A 19,779-nucleotide genomic window follows, 5' to 3' on the forward strand; every position below is an offset into this window, starting at 1 on the left:
GTCATCTCCCCTCTGCATCGCGATTTGTGCAGCGCACAGCAGACCACAACAATGCGAGCGACCCTGTCGGCCTGGTACTGCAGGGGCCCCTCCGGAGCGGTCTAGGCACCTGAATCTCATCTTCAGGAGGCCAAGGCAGCGCTCCACCACACCCCTGGTTGCTGCATGGGCCTCGGTGTATCGTGTTTCCGCATTGGTCTGAGGCCTCCGTATAGGCATCATCAGCCAAGACCTCAGCGGATAACCCCTGTCGCCTAGCAACCAGCCCCTCAGCTGGGGGGGGACGTCCCTCAAACATCACAGGGATGATCGACTGCGCCAGTATGTAGGACTCATGCACACTCCCTGGGAACCTTGCACAGACGTTCATGATCCTCCTGTGGGGATCGCATACCACCTGGATATTCATAGAGTATGTCCCCCTCCTGTTTGTGAACACGTCCTTGTCCCCTGCAGGCGGTCGCATGGGGACATGAACACAATCGATTGCCCCCTGCTCCCTTGGTATCCCGGCCACGCTGGCAAATCCACGAGCTCGTGAGTCTTGACTTGCTTGGTCCTCGGGAAAGGTGATGTAGATGTCAGCGATGGCACAGAGGGCGTCGGTCACATCCCGGATGCACCTGTGCACCGATGACTGGGAGATCCCGGAGATGTCCCCGCTTGGAGACTGGAAGGAGCCGGTAGCCTAGAAGTTAAGAGCGACCGTCACCTTGATGGCAACCGGGATCGCGTGTCCTCCCCCCGTTCCACGTGGGGCGAGGTGCGCCACGAGGTGACAGATATGTATCACGGTCTTCCTACGCAGCCAGAGTCTCCTCCTGCAGGTGATGTCCGTCATTGTTAGGAAAGAGACCCGGACACGGTACACGTCGGCCTTGGTCGTCGCCTCTGGCGCCGTGGCTGCACCCTCACTCTCTCCTCTTCCTCCTCCTCCAAAAACATGCTGCTCGACGACTGGCAACTCCTTGGCCCATCCCTCTGCTGCTGCGGCTGGCCCTGCATCCACTGCGGGTTGTGGGTGTGGATGCTGCTGCATCGCCAAATGCAGTGCAGCGACCCCAACCACTGCGCAGATCATAGCCGTTCTGTTCATAGACATTGTGCTAACCTACAGAAGGGTGGTGGAGGCAGAGAAACGGGACATGTTAGACGGAGGTTAATCGACAACTCGACAGCCGCCAGCCACGGGATACCGGTGTGTCCCAGTGACCTGGACGCGCAGCTGACATGCGGGCAGCCTAACCCCTGGTCACTTTCTGCATCCAACTTGCAGCTAACTACGTCCTCATCACTGGTGCGTCAGTGGCCTGTGTCCGGAAGCCACTGGGCAACCAGCGGCCGTGTCCTCGTGACCGGCACGCCATGGCATGGTGGCAGACATTTTGTAACTGGGGATGGACGGGTCACTCGCTCACTCTCTCCCTACCCCCCACTCCCCCCTCAGTCTCCCCCACTCCCCCCTCCATCTCCCCCAGTCCCCTCTCCATCTCCCCCACTCACCCCTCAGTCTCCCCCACTCCTGCCTCCACCCCCACTCCCCCCTCAGTCTCCTCCACCCCCCTCCATCTCCCCACCCCCTCCATCTTACCCACTCCCCCCTCCATCTCCCCCACTCCCCCCTCCATCTCCCCACTCCCCCCTCAGTCTCCCCCACTCCTCCCTCCATCTCCCCCGCCCCCATCCATCTCCCCAACCCCCCTCAGTCTCCCCCACTCCTCACTCCATCTCCCCCACTCCCTCCTCCATCTCCTCCACTCCCCCCCTCAGTCTCCCCCACTCCTCCCTCCATCTCCCCCACTCCCCCCTCAGTCTCCCCCACTCACCCCTCCATCTCCCCCACTCCCCCCTCCATCTCCCCCACTACCCCCTCAGTCCCCCCACTCCTCCATCCATCTCCCCCACTCCCCCCTCAGTCTCCCCCACTCCCCCCTCCATCTCCTCCACTCCCCCCTCCATCTCCCCACTCACCCCCTCAGTCTCCCCCACTCCCCCCCTCAGTCACCCCCACTCCTCCCTCCATCTCCCCCACTCCCCCCTCAGTCTCCCCCACTCCACCCTCCATCTCCCCACCCCACTCCATCTTCCCCACCCCCTCCATCTCCCCCACTCCCCCCTCCATCTCCCCACTCCCCCACTCCTCCCTCCAAGTCCCCCACCCCCCCCATCTCCCCCACCCCCCCTCAGTCTCCCCCACTCCTCACTCCATATCCCCACTCCCCCCTCCATCTCCCCACTCCCCCCCTCAGTCTCCCCCACTCCTCCCTCCATCTCCCCCACTCCCCCCTCAGTCTCGCCCACTCCCCCCTCCATCTTCCCCACTCCCCCTCCATCTCCCCACTCCCCCCTCAGTCACCCCCACTCCCCCCCTCCATCTCCTCCACTCCCCCCTCAGTCTCCCCCACTCCTCCCTCCATCTCCCCCCCGTAAAAATCTGAGCCGCCCGCTATTCTCCGCCTCATCGTGAGTGCGGAGAATCGCGCCCTAGTGTCCCACGCATTCTTTACAAAAAAAGCTTGGACCACAACAACATCTCCCGCCACTCAAGAACAATTCTGGGTTGGAAAAATAACCAGAGTTTCTCTTACATATCAATGACCAACACCTCTTTTTAGAATGCGTTGTCCTCGCCTTCTCAGGTTCAACCCTTTGAAAACGTCCGATAGTCTTCTGTGTGTTTCGTAGCGAAGTTGAAAGCAATCTTTAAATTAATCCTGCCGCTTTTAATCCATTCCCGAGTCCAACATTCGAAATATCTCGATGTGAACTTCTGCCCTTGCCTAACACTCCACATTTCAACACTTCATATTTCTTTTTTTCATACGTTTCCTGTGTTTATCCCGTGATTATGACCCAAAATAGCTCTCTCAACAATTTTATCTCAAATACTTTCACAACCATATTCCAATCCTCTGCCCCGATAGCCAATATTGCTAATCGTCCCCTCCTCAGATAATGACATTCAAAGCTAGCAATGTGTCATGAGTAACCATCTCCTCAGAAATGCTTTTTGAAGTTTCACAAAGTTGAAACATCTTTTCTGCTTATTCTCGAGCGGTTGTCAGTCGTTCTCAGTTTTAACACACCATACTTTTTTTCAAAGCCGAACTTTAATATCGACTGATGCATGCTGTATTCCCATTGAAGCGACATGCTGCATTCACATTTTGGCGTCTGTACACCTGCGTTTCTTGTTGTATTTGTTTTTTAAATTCCAACTGTAAGAAGCCATTAACAGAGGTGTCAATTATTTTCTCATTCAGCGACTGGGTCACTCAAACAAAGAAATCCTCCTGGGCCTGCGGTTCATTTAGAATCACATTCTTTGCCCTTTATTCTGTCGAAATATATCACTTCAGATTTTTCTGCAATGTTTTTTATTTGCCAGTTGTTGGACAATTGTCCAGTTAGACTGGAATTTCTTGAACTCTATGGCCATCCGTCTGACAATTCGCAATATTTTAAAGTTTTGTGTGATCTGAAAATGTTGATTTTGCATCCAGCAAACGCCACTTTTGCTCATTAGGAATTTTCAAGAAAAACATTTGTCCTCTTTGCTTTCCCTTTACAACCGATTACTTCCACCTGTCCCAAAAAACAGCCCTTGAACAATATTCTCTTTTCTATGCAAACGGTGAAATATTAATCAGTTTTGCACGTTTTATGAATTATTTCTAACTTTGATCATTTTTTTAAAGTCACATTATCAAACTTATTTTTGAAAGTTTTGATCCCACGTTAAATTATTGACTTTTAATATTAATGACTGTGTCCGCACTTGTACGTGGGTCTTCATTCCCCACATTACTTTTATTTCGTGGTTTTAAAAAGCTCCAGAAGAAACAGAGGTAGTTTTCCTCTTTTTCTTTATATTTTGACAGAAAATTATATTAACTTGCATTTACTGCATTTAGAAACATATTTTCGATTATATCGACTGCAGCATTTTTGTGTCTCGTAGAGACAATTGGATTGCTAGAAATTTCTAAGCGATCCTCAATTGTAAACCTCATGATCTGCCTGGAGATACATTTAATTTGACACAATCCAGACAAATCTATCCTTGTAGAAGTTATTTATTAAACAGGCCGTTTAACGGTAGTCGGTAGATAATTCATTTTGATGAAGCAGCAGCGAAAACATATCTGAATGCTAAATTGATGGGATAGACACACATGAGTTGAGAGGTGACGGATTTTAAAACGAAGCATATTGTCAAAGAGCTGAAAGACTTAACCGGTACAATGAGGGATCAATTCTACTGTCATTTTCTGACGTTTGTCCGAAACACTTCACAGACGATACGGACGAAGACGGGTTTGACAGAAATGAATGTACAATTATAGTTTTTGAAATTGATGGAATGCCGCAGTATGGGATTTTGTCAAACCATTTGTGATTGTTTTTACTATTAACGACTGTTATTATCGAATAAAAAAATATTTACAAAAGCATTCAAGACTCTGATAAACAGTGAAATATGTGACTACTGTTACAGTATTAATTTTTGTTCATGTTGTTTTATCTTCTTGCGCCTTTTCTTGAATTGAACTAAAGGAGCTGACAGTGCCGGTAATGTTACTTATTGAATGATTAATATTTTACCAGTTCCTATAGCAACTGGCTCTCAATAGTTCAACAAAACGCAGAAAATAATGTATCCCCGTGTTTATTCTAGCATAGCTGCTATCTCAAGGACACTCAAATACGCACATCTCTGATATGTATGTAGGTATAAATATATGTATATATATCTACACAGTACACAAATTTAAAACATGCCTTAACAGTCCTTAATTAATTACAGAAATAAAAGGTATTCCACAAATATTAGCCTGCATTTCGTACAAAATAAATTAATTGACAGCACCGACAAATAGTTCAAAATGGCTTAACTGCAGCATTCAGTTGACATTACTCTCGGTAGACTACACAAGTGAACGGAAAGTAAATTTGAATAACTTACCACGTCATTATCATAGGTATTAGACTTTAACTTTAAAACTCGATGTAAAGTATGTTTCGTGATTGTGTGAATATACTCGTTACATAATTTTTGCTTATGCTCGAGTGAAGCCAAGTAAGCGATTCAGTGCGCTTTTCAAGGACCTTTTCAGTCAATATTATTAGATTCATTATTTGATTCCATGTACACCATGAAAACGATTCAAATGTTTGACGCATTCGTATTGTCTTCAATGTTGTGGCGAACAGGAAAGTAGATCAAAACTAACCATCCGAAAATATCATTTCAATTGAACATAATTTCTTACTTAACATCTGGTACAGTCAAATATTAGTTTTTAACATACGTTATATAATTTCTTCTTTCAGAATTAGATCGCTTGAGAAAAGACCTACAGAGAGCTGGTACGGAGATAAGTAAAACAGCAAAAATAACATGTGTATAAGACAGTGAATATAATAAATGTGCCTAAAAGCAGGAGCACAGAGGCAATAACAAACTAAATTGACAACATACCAGATAGGGTTGTGTCGGAAAGGACAAAAACATTCTGATCGAAATAGTCGGCTTGAATAAGCAATTGTATGTTGGGAAACAATCTATAGTCTTTTCGGTTTAGAATGTGTATTCCCGAATTCATGTTAAGCTTCTGATAGCTAGCTTGTGGAGTTCACTATTATTCAGGGTTTCTGATTAATTCAGAAACGGAAACATCTGAACTGTAAATTCTGTGTCGATGTGTATGTCCATGGTTAGCTGTTATTTCCACTATGCATTGGTATCCCAGTTAATAGTTTTGCGGCCTTTCTGTATGGAATCATCTAGCCATTAAGGACACGGCGCCACTTACAGAAGCTGAAGAGCCCTGCAGGATATATGTCAATTAAAATTCATAAACTGGGAATGTGGATTGTTTATGATGCAGTATGGTCGCCAGAAGGAATGAATTCGATGAAAAAAAGAACACATATTTCAGGAAATGGGCACAAGGCTTGTAGAGTCAGCCAAAAGTACTTTCGTGAAGTTGAAATATGGGCGAAGAAAATAAAGCTCATGCTTATGACACAAGAAGTACCTCAGAAGAGTCAATATCGTACCTACTTTCATATCTGATCAGAAGCCTGAAAAACAATTAAAGAGCGTTGGAAGAAAATTTAAACTTATAAAATATCCCAAGGTCTATGCTGAAAATTACACATGCAGTACATAAGACAAATAAAGAGAGACTTGAAAGTTTAAGGTCAAAAACAAAGACCGAGAAGAGAAATTGAAAAATAAAATGATCAGTCAGCAGAAAAAAAGGATGTTGCCATGTAAACTTGGAATGGAGTCAGAGACTGTATGCACAGAAGATAAAATGGGTTTGTGAGGGTAGCACTGCAGATCTCCTGGTGGGAAGCAAACTTATATATTGAAATTGATTTTATGCAATTACATGTTTCCAATGCTTACCTTTAAAATAGCATTTGAAACACGATATTAACAAACATTATTGAACAACAAATTAAAGAAGAACATTCGTTTTATATCCTGCATAAAGAAAATACTTGCAAGGTGCAGCACGGTAGGAGAGCGGTTAGCAATGTTGCTTCATAGCCTCAGGGACCCAGATTCAATTCGCGGCTTGGGTCACTGTCTGCGTGGAGGCTGCACGTTCTCACTGTGTCTGCCTGGGTTTCCTCCGAGTGATCCGGTTTCCTCCCACAGGCCTGCAGCTTAGGTGGATTGGCCATGCTAAATTAGCCTTTGTGTCCAAAACGGTGATGTGGGTTACGGGGATATGGTGAAGACCATATCAGTAGGGTGGTGCTTCCAAGGGTCGGTGCAGACTGGATGGGCCGAATGGCCTCCTTCTGCACTGCAAATTCTATGATTCATTTCTCACAGAATTCTGAATACTTTTTTGATAAAGTCACTTAATACGGCCCTGAAACAATCAGCGAGTTTCTATTTGCGTCACGTTGGTAATCAAAATAGTTAACTTTGATACAGTTACACATGTTGTAGAGCGTGGGTTAATTCACAATAAACATTTTGTCCTGCAACATTGAATGGACTGACTACTTAATAGAATCATAGAATTTACAGTGCAGAAGGAGCTATACAGCCCACCAGGTCTCTACCGTCCCTTACACACATCACCCTACAAAAGCCAACGCATCTACCCTATTCCCGTATTCCAGTAACCCCCACTTCACTTTCCTGTACTATAACGGGAATATACCATGGCCAATCCACGTAACCCACACATCTTTGGACTGTGGGAGGAAACCGGAGCACCCAGAAGAACCCCACGCAGACAAGGGGAGAACGTTCAGACTCCGCACAGACAGTGACTAAGCCGGGAATCGAACATGGGATCCTGGAGCTGTGAAGCAACTGTGCCAACCATTATGCTACAGTGCTTCCCTTTCAGTCAACACCTCTGATCTCATTTGTTCCAACATAGTTGACACGTTGTACCTCGCACCAGTGATTTCCGAACAGCCAATATTTCAGCAGATTTTTATACTCAGGTTCTGTTTTTAAGTATCGTGCCTTCCCAGGCTCAAGTGCATCATTTCCCAATCGACGCCCCAAAATAGTATGAAAGCAGCAACTTTCAATGGCATAAGCAATGTCAGTGAAAATAATTAAATTAATATTCATTGTGGCTCCCAAAATGTAAATACAAATACGAAATTCTCCACCATTTGTGCATTTTAATGTTTCATTTGTTCTAAACACATTCCTGATACTAGGAGACTTCACCCTTCTAAACCTAGAATTTGAATGGTACGACCATTTCAAGTGACAATTCCAACAGGAGTAAGAGTCCCCGAAGGAGATTGCTGATTCAAGTTTACGCCAGATGTATTACCCTTCATGTCTGACACAGTCGATTGAAAAAGCCTGTGGAACCCGAATTCCAATGTACCATTTTGCTTTTATATTACGCATAACAGGTTTCTCGAATTCCAAAGTAACCTCCCATTTGAATTCACGAACATGTGTCGTCAACATGCCTGAAGTTTTCATTTTTTTCGGAGAAAAACATAGACTTTGTTTCGCAAATACATTCGCCCGTTGGCAAGCATAATTCCTTTATAAAGCCTAATATTGTTGGTGCATATTTCAAATCCTGAACACATCTGTTCCATGCAGTATGTATGTCTTTTAGTTCTTCCAGAAACACTTCTCTTTAATGAAATTTAATATAAGACACACGCACTAAATGTCCATTGATCTCCACGCTCACAAATATGTGGACGCTTTCAAGATATGTAGATTGCCATCTGTATTATAATCTGCATTGAAATAATGATATATGGTTAACTGTTGTACTTCCATCATGCGACCAGCGATGATGCAGGAGGTGCGAGTATTCTGGCACGTGACCTGATCGCACCATGTGTTCCAGGAGGAGGTGTAAGTACGAAGTTTGTCACAGTCATGTATTGGGGCCGTTTTGTAGTTGGTGTAAGTTCGTGTTAGAACATTATTTCAAAATCTATTAATCTTAGACATTTTAGTAATTAGTTAGTGAAGCTTTATTAATAAATTACTTTGTTTATAAAGCAAAGGCTAATGTTCGTTGATCACACTACAATATCAATATTCATCATCAGCCCAATCAAAGAACATCCATGGCACCTGGGAGCGGATGGCGAAAGAGAGAAGTTAGGGAAAGTTAGGGAAAGTTGGGTACGTCAAGTAGGCAAAAGAGAATCGATAGAAAATCGGCTGTTAAGTGAACTAGTACCAGCTTCTTTTCAGCGAAATGGAAGCATTGAAAAGTCCCAGACTGCTCATGACTGGTAATGCAGACGCGAACTGGCATGCTTTGGTGCAACAGGTTATTTTTTGACGTGCAGGCTAATTGCCTCCAAGAAGCTTCAGGGTAGGGGCAGCAGGGTAGCATGGTGGTTAGCATAAATGCTTCACAGCTCCAGGGTCCCAGGTTCGATTCCCGGCTGGGTCACTGTCTGTGTGGAGTCTGCACGTCCTCCCCCTGTGTGCGTGGGTTTCCTCCGGGTGCTCCGGTTTCCTCCCACAGTCCAAAAATGTGCGGGTTAGGTGGATTGGCCATGCTAAAATTGCCCGTAGTGTCCTAATAAAAGTAAGGTTAAGGGGGGGTTGTTGGGTTACGGGTATAGGGTGGATACGTGGGTTTGAGTAGGGTGATCATGGCTCGGCACAACATTGAGGGCCGAAGGGCCTGTTCTGTGCTGTACTGTTCTATGTTCTATGTTCTAAGCTTCAGACGAGAGAAAAATTGTGCCCATAATGACAGTAGCCGGCCCCCAAGCAATTCGCCTCAGAGGGAATCAATAGTGCTACTTAAAGATAACTATTGTTGTCCTCAAAAACGAAACGAAACATTCAAAGAACAGGAACAGGCCCTTCGGCCCTCCAAGCCTGTGTCGACCATGCTGCTCGTCTAAACTAAATTCGTGTACACTTCCGGGTCCATATCCCTTTCTTCCCATTCAATTCATGTATTTGTCAAACGCCCTTTACGCGTCACTATCGTCCCTGCTTCGACCACCTCCTCCGGAAGTGAGTTCCAGGCAGCACTACCCTCTGTGTAAAAAACTTGCCTTGTACATTTCCTCCAAACCTTTCCCCTCGCACCTTAAGGCTGTGCCCCCAAGTAATTGCCTGTCTACCCTGGGAAAAAACCTCTGACTATCCACTCTGTCTGTGCCCCTCATAATTTTTGAAACATCTATCAAGTCGCCCCTCAATCTCCGACGTTCCAGTCAGAACAAACTGAGTTTATTCAATCTATCCTCATAGCTAATGCCCTCCATACCAGGCAACATCCCGGCAAATCTCTTCTGCTCCTCCTCCAAAGCCTCCACATCCTTCTGGGAGTGTGGCGACCAGAATTGAACATTATACTCCAAATGTGGCCTAACTAAGGTTCTATACATTTGCAACATGACTTGCCAATTTTTATACTCAATGCCCTGGACATTGAAGGCAAGCATGCCGTATGCCTCCTTGACTACCTTCTCCACCTGTGTTGCCACTTTCAGTGACTTGTGGACCTGTACACCTAGATCTCTCTGACTGTCAGTATTCTTGAGGGTTCTACCTTTCAATGTATCTTTCCTACGTGCATTAGACCTTCCAAAATGCATTACCTCACATTTGTCCGGATTAAACCCCATCTTCCATATCTCTGCCCAAGTCTCCAAACGATCTACATCCTGTTGTATCCTCTGACAGGCCTAATCGCTATCCGCATTTCCAGCAACCTTTGTGTCATCTGCAAACTTTCTAATCAGACGAGTTACATTTTCCACCAAATCATTTATATATACTACGAACAGCAAAGGTCCCAGCACTGATCCCTGTGGAACACTACTAGTCACAGCCCGCCAATTAGAAAAGCACCCTCCATTGCTACTCTCTACCTTCTATGACCTAGCCAGTTCTGTATCCATCTTGTCAGCTCACCCCTAATCCCGTGAGATTTCACATTTTTGTACCAGTCTACTATGAGGTACCTAGTCAAAGGCATTACTGAAGTTCATTTAGACAATATCCACTGCCCTACCTGCATCAATCGTCTTTGTGACCTCTTCAAAAAACTCTATCAAGTTAGCGAGACACGACCTTTCCTTCACAAAACCATGCTGCCGCTGATTAATCCGTTCATTTTCTTCCAAATGGTAGTAGATCCTATCTCAAAGAATTCTCTCCAGTAATTTCCTTACTACTGACGTAAGTCTCACCGGCCTATAGTTCCCTGTATTATCCTTGCTACCCTTCTAAAACAAAGGAATAACATTGTTTATTCTTCAGTCCTCCGGGACATCACCTGAAGACAGTGAGGATCCAAAGATTTCCGTCACTGCCTCAGCAATTTCCTCTCTACCCTCCTTCAGTATTCTGGCATAGATTCCCATCAGGCCCTGGGGACCTATCTGCCTTAATATTTTTCAAGACGTAAAACACCTTGTCTTTTGGATCTCCATGTGACCCAGGCGATCTACACACCATTCTCCAGACTCAACATCCACCAATTCCTTCTCTTTGGTGAATACTGATGCAATGTATTTATTTAGTATCTCGCCCATTTACTCTGGCTCCACACATAGATTCCCTTGCCTATCCTTCAGTTGGCCAACCCTTTCCCTGGCTACCCTGTTACTTTTTATGTACGTGTAGGAAGCCTTGGGATTTTCCTTAACCCTATTTGCCAATGACTTTTCGTGACCCCTTCTAGCCCTCCAGACCCCTTGTTTAAGTTCCTTCCTGCGTTCCTTAAAATCCACACTGGCTTCGTCTCTTCGCAGCCTTCTAGCACTAACAAATGCTTCCTTTTTCTTTTTGACGAGGTCAACTATATCTCTCGTTATCCAAGGTGGCCGAAATTGCCATATTTATCCTTGTTCCGCAGAGGTACATTCCGGTCCTGAATTCCTTTCAACTGATATTTGAAAGCCTCCCACAAGTCAGGTGTTGATTTACCCCCAAACATCCGCCTATTATTGTTATAGTTAGCCTTCGCCCAATTTAGCACATTCACCGAGGACCACTCTTAGCCTTGTCCATCAGCACTTTTAAACTTAGTGAATTGTGGTCACTGTTCCCGAAATTCTCCCCTGCTGAAACATCTACCACCTGGCTGGCCTTATTCCCCTATACCAGGTCCAGTACAGCCCCTTCCCTAGTTGGACTACCTACATATTGTTTTAAGAAGCCCTCCTGGATGCTCCGTGCAAACTCTGCCCCGTCTTAGCCCCAGGTACTAGGTGAGTCCCAGTCAATATTGGGGAGGTTCAAGTCTCCCATCACAACAACCCTATTGTTTTTACTCGTTTCCAAAATCTGTCGACCTATCTGCTCCTCTATCTCCCGCTGGCTGTTGGGAGGCCTGTCGTAAACCCCCAAATTTGTGACTGCACCCTTCATATTCCTGATCTCTACCCATATAGCCTCACTGCTCTCTGAGGTGTCCTCCTCCCTTCGTACAGCTGTGATATTCTCGCCAACCAGTAGCGCAACTCCGCCACCCCTTTTAAATCCCCCACTATCCCGCCTGAAACATGGGAATCCTGGAACGTTTAGCTGCCAATCCTGTCCTTCGCTCAACCAGGTCACTGTAACGTCAACAACATCATCGTTCCAAGTACTAATCCAAGCTCTAAGTTCATCTGCCTTACCCATAATACTTCTTGCATTCGAGCGTGACATGTTCAGCATGACACTGTAAAAATAGGGTGAAACAGTTGACTGTTTTGTCACGAATCTTCATCTCAAAATGCAATCCTGCAGTTTTGCAGACCTCGATGCGTTATTGATAAAAGACCGAATCGTTTACTGTATATAATGTGTTAAATTACATGAGCGATTGATGAAAGAAAGCGATTTAAATTAGCAAATACCATTAATATCTGCAAGGGCATTGAGACAGCACAAAAGCAGATCACTGCGATGCAGATCCGAAAAAGTGGGGGGAAAAAAAACTGGGCGCGAACGACGTCACCTTTGGTCTATTACAGGAAAATCAGAAACATGGTCCAAGCGGCGGACATTGAAAACATTTCAGAGCACACCATTTCGTGCCAGGGATGCGGCAGTACGTACGGACCGAGAAAATGTCCTGCATTCGTCAAAACCTGTGCCTGCTGTGCCAGAAAAAAAGCACTTTGCGCAACAATGCCTGTTCAATGAAACGAGACAGCAGCCAAAGAGTGTAATCCTAATAGGCACGGTTTAAAAAAATGATTAATCAATTCTGCAAAGTGCAGCATTGAACAATCAACATGAAATTAATAATGAATCAATTGGCTTTCAAGGATTTGTCTTTGTGAGCATAATTGATGAAAATGTTGGACGACAAAGAGCAATAATATTTCAGATGGTGAAAAAACAGTGCATGAGTGGACTACAACGCTCAAAATGAACGAGACCAGTGTAAAAGAAAAGTTATAAACCGGAATACGAGTAAACGTAATAAACAAAGCTGGTTTCATGAAGTTGAAAATAAAACCGAAAATCCTGGGGGTGACTATCCTGGGAAACATATTACGGCTGTAGGTGCTTGTCATCTACAGGTAGAAGTTAAGAGGAAGAAATATTTAATCAAGTTCATAAAAGTTCAATCAACATCATTATTGGGCACAAATGCCTGCGAGCCATTTCAACTTGTAAAGAATGTATACAGTGCAGTGCAAAAACCACACTGTCATGGCTTTGAACACATAATAAGTATATTTCCCCAAATATTCCAGGGAATCTGAATGTTGCCATCCTGATACAGAATTTAGCTGGAAGGGGCAGCATGGTGGCACAGTGGGTTAGCACTGCGGCCACACGGTGCTGAGGTCTCAGGTCGATTACAGCTCTGGGTCACTGTCCGTGTCGAGTTTGCGCATTCGCCCCGTGTTTGCGTGAGTTTCGCCCCCACAACCCAAAAATGTGTAAACTGGGTGGATTTACCACGCCAAATAGCCCCTTAATTTGAAAAAAAATGAATTGGGTACTCTAAATGTATAAAATAAAATCCAGTTGGAAGATGATCCAAGTCTAGTTATTCCAGCCTAAAAGAGTGCCTGAGACATTTTTGAGAACGACTGAAGACCGAGCTTGATAAAATGTAGAGGTTAGAAGGCATAAATAATTTGGAAGAACGAACGGGCTTGGATAGCTCGACGGTGTGTGTGAAAAAGCGGAACCGAGAGTTGCGCAATTGCATTGATCCTAAGGATCTGAACGAAAACATAAAACCGGAGCACGACCAGATCCCCAAATGGAGATGACCTGTCAGTTGAAAAAGACCACAGTCTTTAGAAAACCGGATGCTTCAAGGATATTCTGGTGGCTGAGATTGGACAAGGGCAGCTCAAGTTTGGGCACCAGAAATACGCCGTTCGGGCACTATTGGTTTTCGGTGCTGGTTGAGCACCGGGATAAATAGATGGGTTTTAAAGCAGATCGAGGCAGGTCATCAGCACGTTTCGATTCCCGTACCAGCCTCCCCGAACAGGCTCTGGAATGTGGCGACTAGGGGCTTTTCACAGAAACATTATTTGAAGCCTACTTGTGACAATAAGTGATTTTATTTTCATTCATTCACATTTCATTTCAAGAATGTCGTTTAGCATCGGCTCTGCATCGGAGATTTTCCACAGAACCATGGATCAGATCGTCAAAATCCTTCCTGCAGTTTTTGTCGATGGCATAGTCATCGGGGCATCAAACATGGCACAGCACAACGAAAGACTACGACAGTCCAGATACACGATTGAGCAGTATGGGGTCAAGCTCCACAAAGACAATTATCACTACGAGATCAAAGAGATTACCTTTTTAGGAGACAAATTATCAGCACAAATGGACTGTCGGATTCTGAGAAGCAAACATCATTGTCAGTATGTCCCGTCTACATGATAGGAAAGCGGTACTACATGTACTTGGAATGTTTAATTTTGAGGGAAAATTCATCCCCAACTTCGTCTCATAAACAGTTTACCTCAGGCATTTATTAAGGAATACTGATCCTTTTGAATGGACTGACAGTTATAAGACAGAACGGTCCAACCTGAAAAATACACTGACCAAACCAATGTTAGTATTTTTTCAACCAGCAAAGACAAAAAGATATCGACTGATGCAGGCCAGGTAGAGCAGATTTGCTGCAAGCAAACGCTGACAAGATATGACAGACGGTAGGATACACATCCAGGGCAATGATAGAGACCGAGAAACGGTATGCCCAAATCGAGAAATAATGTCTCGGACTATTGGTGGGAATGCAAAATTCCATAATTATGTTCAAAGCCTGCCAACGTTCACTGTGCAGACCTCTCATAGACCACAAGGTGTCCTTTATTCGAAAGACCCTCAGTCAGATGTCACCTCAAATACAATGGTAACCATGAAGCTGCAGAGGACGACTTCAATCTGTTGCATTTGCCGAGACAGTGACTGTGGATACCCTTTCCAGAGCAACCGACAAAATTGAGCGGACAGACATCTCTGAAATATTACAGACAGGTCGATCTGGTTAAGGAACGCCTGCATGTATTGGATCAGAAGTCCGAATTGATAAAGACTGAGACAGAGAAAGACGAAACTTTGCAGAAGGTAGTCCAGCACATGAGGCAAGTACAGTTTACAGACTCATGCCCCAAGCTTTGGAACGTCAGGCAGTAACTGAGCTACATCAATGGCTGAAAAAAATCATAAGAAGCCCAAAAGCAGGAGCAAACACTATACTACAAACGCTGCAGCAGAATGTTGGATGGTTTAGGATTAGCTGATACCGTTCGGTTTTAGACACCTCCAGAAAGGTCCATGACTGGCAAAGTCATAAGACAGGCAGGTCCCAACTCCTTGTCATTCTCATGTATCAAGGCTCAATATTGATATAACTCGTGTGTACATTCAAATAAGCGGGATGGTGATGTTCATAAATTAAGTCTATCAGGTCTGAGCAGTGCGCTTTTAATGTTCAAGGCGAATCAACAGTTTATTCTTCAATCAAGAGAGGATGATGGAATTGTTCCTCCTCGCACGTCTGAGACGACACAGGCGGGTGTAGAAGCGCATAACATTGAAGCAACCGATGAACAATTTCGTCGACCGGAAAATATCCAGGCTACCTCCTCTACATGTCAAGCGCCAGGACGGTCCTCCAGGGGTCGAAGGCAATCTGATAGACTCAATTTGTGATCATTACCAGCCCGGTTATTTGAATGTATAGCGAGTTATATTAACATTGTTAGGAAAAATGTAAATACTTTGAAGCTACAACTGTATTTTAGAAAGGAATAAAAACACTTCCAAAGTAAAGTGGATGTGATGGTAGGTAGATTTCCATATGTTTTGTTATCTATATATAAATAATATTATATGTACAACTGTGGTAGTTCCAGCATCTGATCAGCGGGTGGTACGAGGGTGCAGGCACGTGACCGGGACGTCCCAAGTGTTCCCGCAGAAGGTGGCACGAAGGAGCTTGTCACAGCAGCATATTATAGCAGCTGTGTATTATCTTAGTATAAGTTAGTGTTCGATCATTATTTCCAACTGTATTAATTTTAGACATGTTCGTAATTCGTTCGTGTCATGTTAGTAATAAATAACTTTGTTTCTAAAACAAAGTATGGTGTTCTTTGTTCACACTACATATCAAGACTGAATATTAATCAAACCTAAGGACATTACAGATTGAAGTGTTAATTGTTTCTTCAGGATTACTGTAGCCGTCTATTAATTCTGTAACCGTTTCGAACTTCAGCCGTTATTTGCACTTCGATGAGTTTCGAGAAGAGTATAAGAAATTGCATTTCACAGTTCGATCCTCTACGTTCTATCTGTTTGGTTTCGTTTTAGTTCAAAAATAACTCTCAGAATTGGTAATGGGACTGCTTCCACATTATTCTTTACTTAGCCTTTTCAGCCAAACAGCGTTCTCAGACACCGTCTTAAATATTTAACCAACACATGTGATCATGTATTGTGCTGCATTGGCAGCGAAACCATCTTGGGGTCATGCGCCCCTGATTCAAATCCAATACCGGGACATGCTGCTCCCAAAGGTCGAGCTCTTGTTATAATTTAACCGTCTGATAATGAACCCAGTATTCCTATCTACAGCTCCTCACTCTTCACAAAAATGGAAGGAAAAGTGTGAATATGCTCTTAAATTAACAACAATGTTTATTTTTCGTTAGTTGCTGTTAAATGACATACAAAAGTAACATTCTACCATCCACTGATCCCTTACAGATTTGCATTCTTATTTTACATCTATGCTCTTCAGTACAGTCACATACATAGAAAATAGAAGCAGGAGGATCGATTCTGCCAATGAGCTCGATCTAATATCGAATGTGATACTCTTGTAATGTGCGCTCTAATTATTCAACCTACTACGATTAGTCGATGATCTGTTCTAAACAACTATGATACACGGTGACAGTATGATTCACCTGTCAAGGGAACATGTTCTAAGGAGTTTTACTCACATTTCTTTACGAGGAATTAATTGAGTTGCTTGAATGACATACTAGTGAGCCACTACCTAAACGCTACTCATGACAGCATTTGAATTTTCCTAGTTATATATTTTGGTCGCGTATTATATTCGCTGATTTAATCTATACATTCGATAGTCTAATGCGATGCTTTGGAGCTATCTAAATATTTTGGGGTGCCAAGTCCGCTCTCTTCCTGCATGTTAAGTATCCTAATGTGCTAAGTAAAATAACTAATTATAACCCTCGAAACGACAGGAAAACTATCGACCAATGAAAACGTAATTTACTATTCTTGTCATCGACCAATTGAGCGGGACTAAAACGCCCATTTATATTATTTGAATTGAATTATTTTTACGCAACAACCCTCTCAGATAATTTTAAATTTGCACTTATTTTTGTAATCATATTTTTTCGTGCTCAGTCCATTTATCTCACGCTCTGCTTACCAGAACCCTAAACTCCATTATTCAATCGGTTTCTAAATTTGTAATTAGAGGAAAGTCACATCGACACTATTTATTTCAAATCTCCCATGGCAACCCAAGTTTTCAGTTCATGAGACAGTTGCCATATTGCCGGTAACATCAAGCCGTTCGGAATTTTCCAAATAATAAGCTCATGAATTAAACTAATTCAGCAGGGGCATGGGCACCTGGATTGTAGTTTTGGGGTACGGGAGATTGAGAGTATAGAGCTCAGGAGCACAGATTTGACTTCGCAGCAGGGTGCCAGTGTTCAGGTAGGTGGTTTGAAGTGTGTCTACTTCAATGCCAGGAGTATACGAAATAAGGTAGGGGAACTGGCAGCATGGGTTGGTACCTGGGACTTCGATGTTGTGGCCATTTCAGAGACATGGATAGAGCAGGGACAGGAATGGTTGTTGCAGGTTCCAGGGTTTAGGTGTTTTAGTAAGGTCAGAGAAGGGGGCAAAAGAGGGGGAGGTGTGGCGCTGCTAGTCAAGGACAGTATTACGGTGGCGGAAAGGATGCTAGATGGGGACTCTTCTTCTGAGGTAGTATGGGCTGAGGTTAGAAACAGGAAAGGAGAGGTCACCCTGTTGGGAGTTTTCTATAGGCCACCTAATAGTTCTAGGGATGTAGAGGAAAGGATGGCGAAGATGATTCTGGAAAAGAGCGAAAGTAACAGGGTAGTTGTTATGGGAGACTTTAACTTTCCAAATATTGACTGGAAAAGATATAGTTCGAGTACATTAGATGGGTCGTTCTTTGTACAATGTGTGCAGGAGGGTTTCCTGACACAATATGTTGACAGGCCAACAAGAGGCGAGGCCACATTGGATTTGGTTTTGGGTAATGCACCAGGCCAGGTGTTAGATCTGGAGGTAGGTGAGCACTTTGGAAACAGTGACCACAATTCGGTGACCTTTACGTTAGTGATGGAAAGGGATAAGTGTTCTGGCGAAAAGAGTAAATAGGGTGGTCAATAGGACTTTAAACTAGAGCTTGGGGGGGAAGGGAAAGTCAGGGAACCAAGAGGTGAAGGAATCAGTGGGAAGCGTAGCTGCTTAGGATTACAAAAAATCATGAAAAGACAGAGCTCAGGAGAGGTTACGATAGTCCCCATCTCACAAAATATGACACAGTGTATGGAAAGGCTCAGTAAACCAAGGTCCACCACACTAAGAAAACAAAAAGGGACAGTCAATAGGGAATTAAAGGTGCTATATCTAAATGCCCGCAGTGTACGGAACAAGGTAGATGAGCTTGTGGCCCAGATTGTGACTGGCAGGTATGATGTGGTAGGCATCACAGAGACGTGGTTGCAGGGGGTTCAGGACTGGCAGTTAAACATCCAGGGATTTACAACCTATCGAAAAGACAGAGAGGTGGGTAGAGGGGGCGGGGTTGCCTTGTTAATTAGAAATGAAATTAAATCAATAGCACTAAACGACATAGGATCAGACGATGTGGAGTCTGTGTGGGTAGAGTTGAGGAACCACAAAGGCAAAAAAACCATAATGGGAGTTATGTACAGGCCTCCTGACAGTGGTCAGGACCAGGGGCACAAAATGCACCACGAAATAGAAAGGGCATGTCAGAAAGGCAAGGTCACAGTGATCATGGGGGACTTCAATATGCAGGTGGACTGGGTAAATAATGTTGCCAGTGGACCCAAAGAAAGGGAATTCATTGAATGTTTACAGGATGGCTTTTTGGAACAGCTTGTGATGGAGCCCACGAGGGAACAGGCTATTCTGGACTTAGTGTTATGTAATGAGCCAGAATTGATAAAAGACCTTAAAGTAAGGGAACACTTAGGAAGCAGTGATCATAATATGGTAGAATTCAGTCTGCAATTTGAAAGAAAGAAGGTAGAATCAGATGTAAAGGTTTTACAGTTAAATAAAGGTAATTACAGGTGCATGAGGGAGGAACTGACGAAAATCGACTGGAAGCAGAGCCTAGTGGGAAAGACAGTAGAACAGCAATGGCAGGAGTTTCTGGGAGTAATTGAGGACACAGTGCAGAGGTTCATCCCAAAGAAAAGAAAGGTTATCAGAGGGAGGATTAGGCAGCCATGGCTGACAAAGGAAGTCAGGAAATGCATCAAGGCAAAAGAGAGAGCCTATAATGTGGCAAAGAGTAGTGGGAAGTCAGAAGATTGGGAAGGCTACAAAAACAAACAGAGGATAACAAAGAGAGAAATAAGGAAGGAGAGGATCAAATATGAAGGTAGGCTAGCCAGTAACATTAGGAATGATAGTAAAAGTTTCTTTAAATACATTAAAAACAAACGGGAGGCAAAAGTAGACATTGGGCCGCTCCAAAATGACGCTGGTAATCTAGTGATGGGAGACAAGGAAATAGC

General features: G+C 44.1%; 1 protein-coding gene across 1 annotated transcript in view; it reads left to right on the forward strand.

Annotated features, from left to right (window-relative positions):
* The window catches only part of LOC119976524 (golgin subfamily A member 4-like), a 1,176,663-nt gene that overhangs the window by 542,326 nt on the left and 614,558 nt on the right, over nucleotides 1-19,779 (forward strand). Inside the window, exons 82-83 of the mRNA XM_038817077.1 lie at nucleotides 4,558-4,572; nucleotides 5,335-5,370. Of these exons, the coding sequence (XP_038673005.1) occupies nucleotides 4,558-4,572; nucleotides 5,335-5,370 (51 nt within the window). The remainder of the gene's footprint in view (nucleotides 1-4,557; nucleotides 4,573-5,334; nucleotides 5,371-19,779) is intronic.

Source organism: Scyliorhinus canicula, chromosome 13 (genome assembly GCF_902713615.1).
Source record: "Scyliorhinus canicula chromosome 13, sScyCan1.1, whole genome shotgun sequence".
Taxonomy (NCBI): Eukaryota; Metazoa; Chordata; class Chondrichthyes; order Carcharhiniformes; family Scyliorhinidae; genus Scyliorhinus; species Scyliorhinus canicula.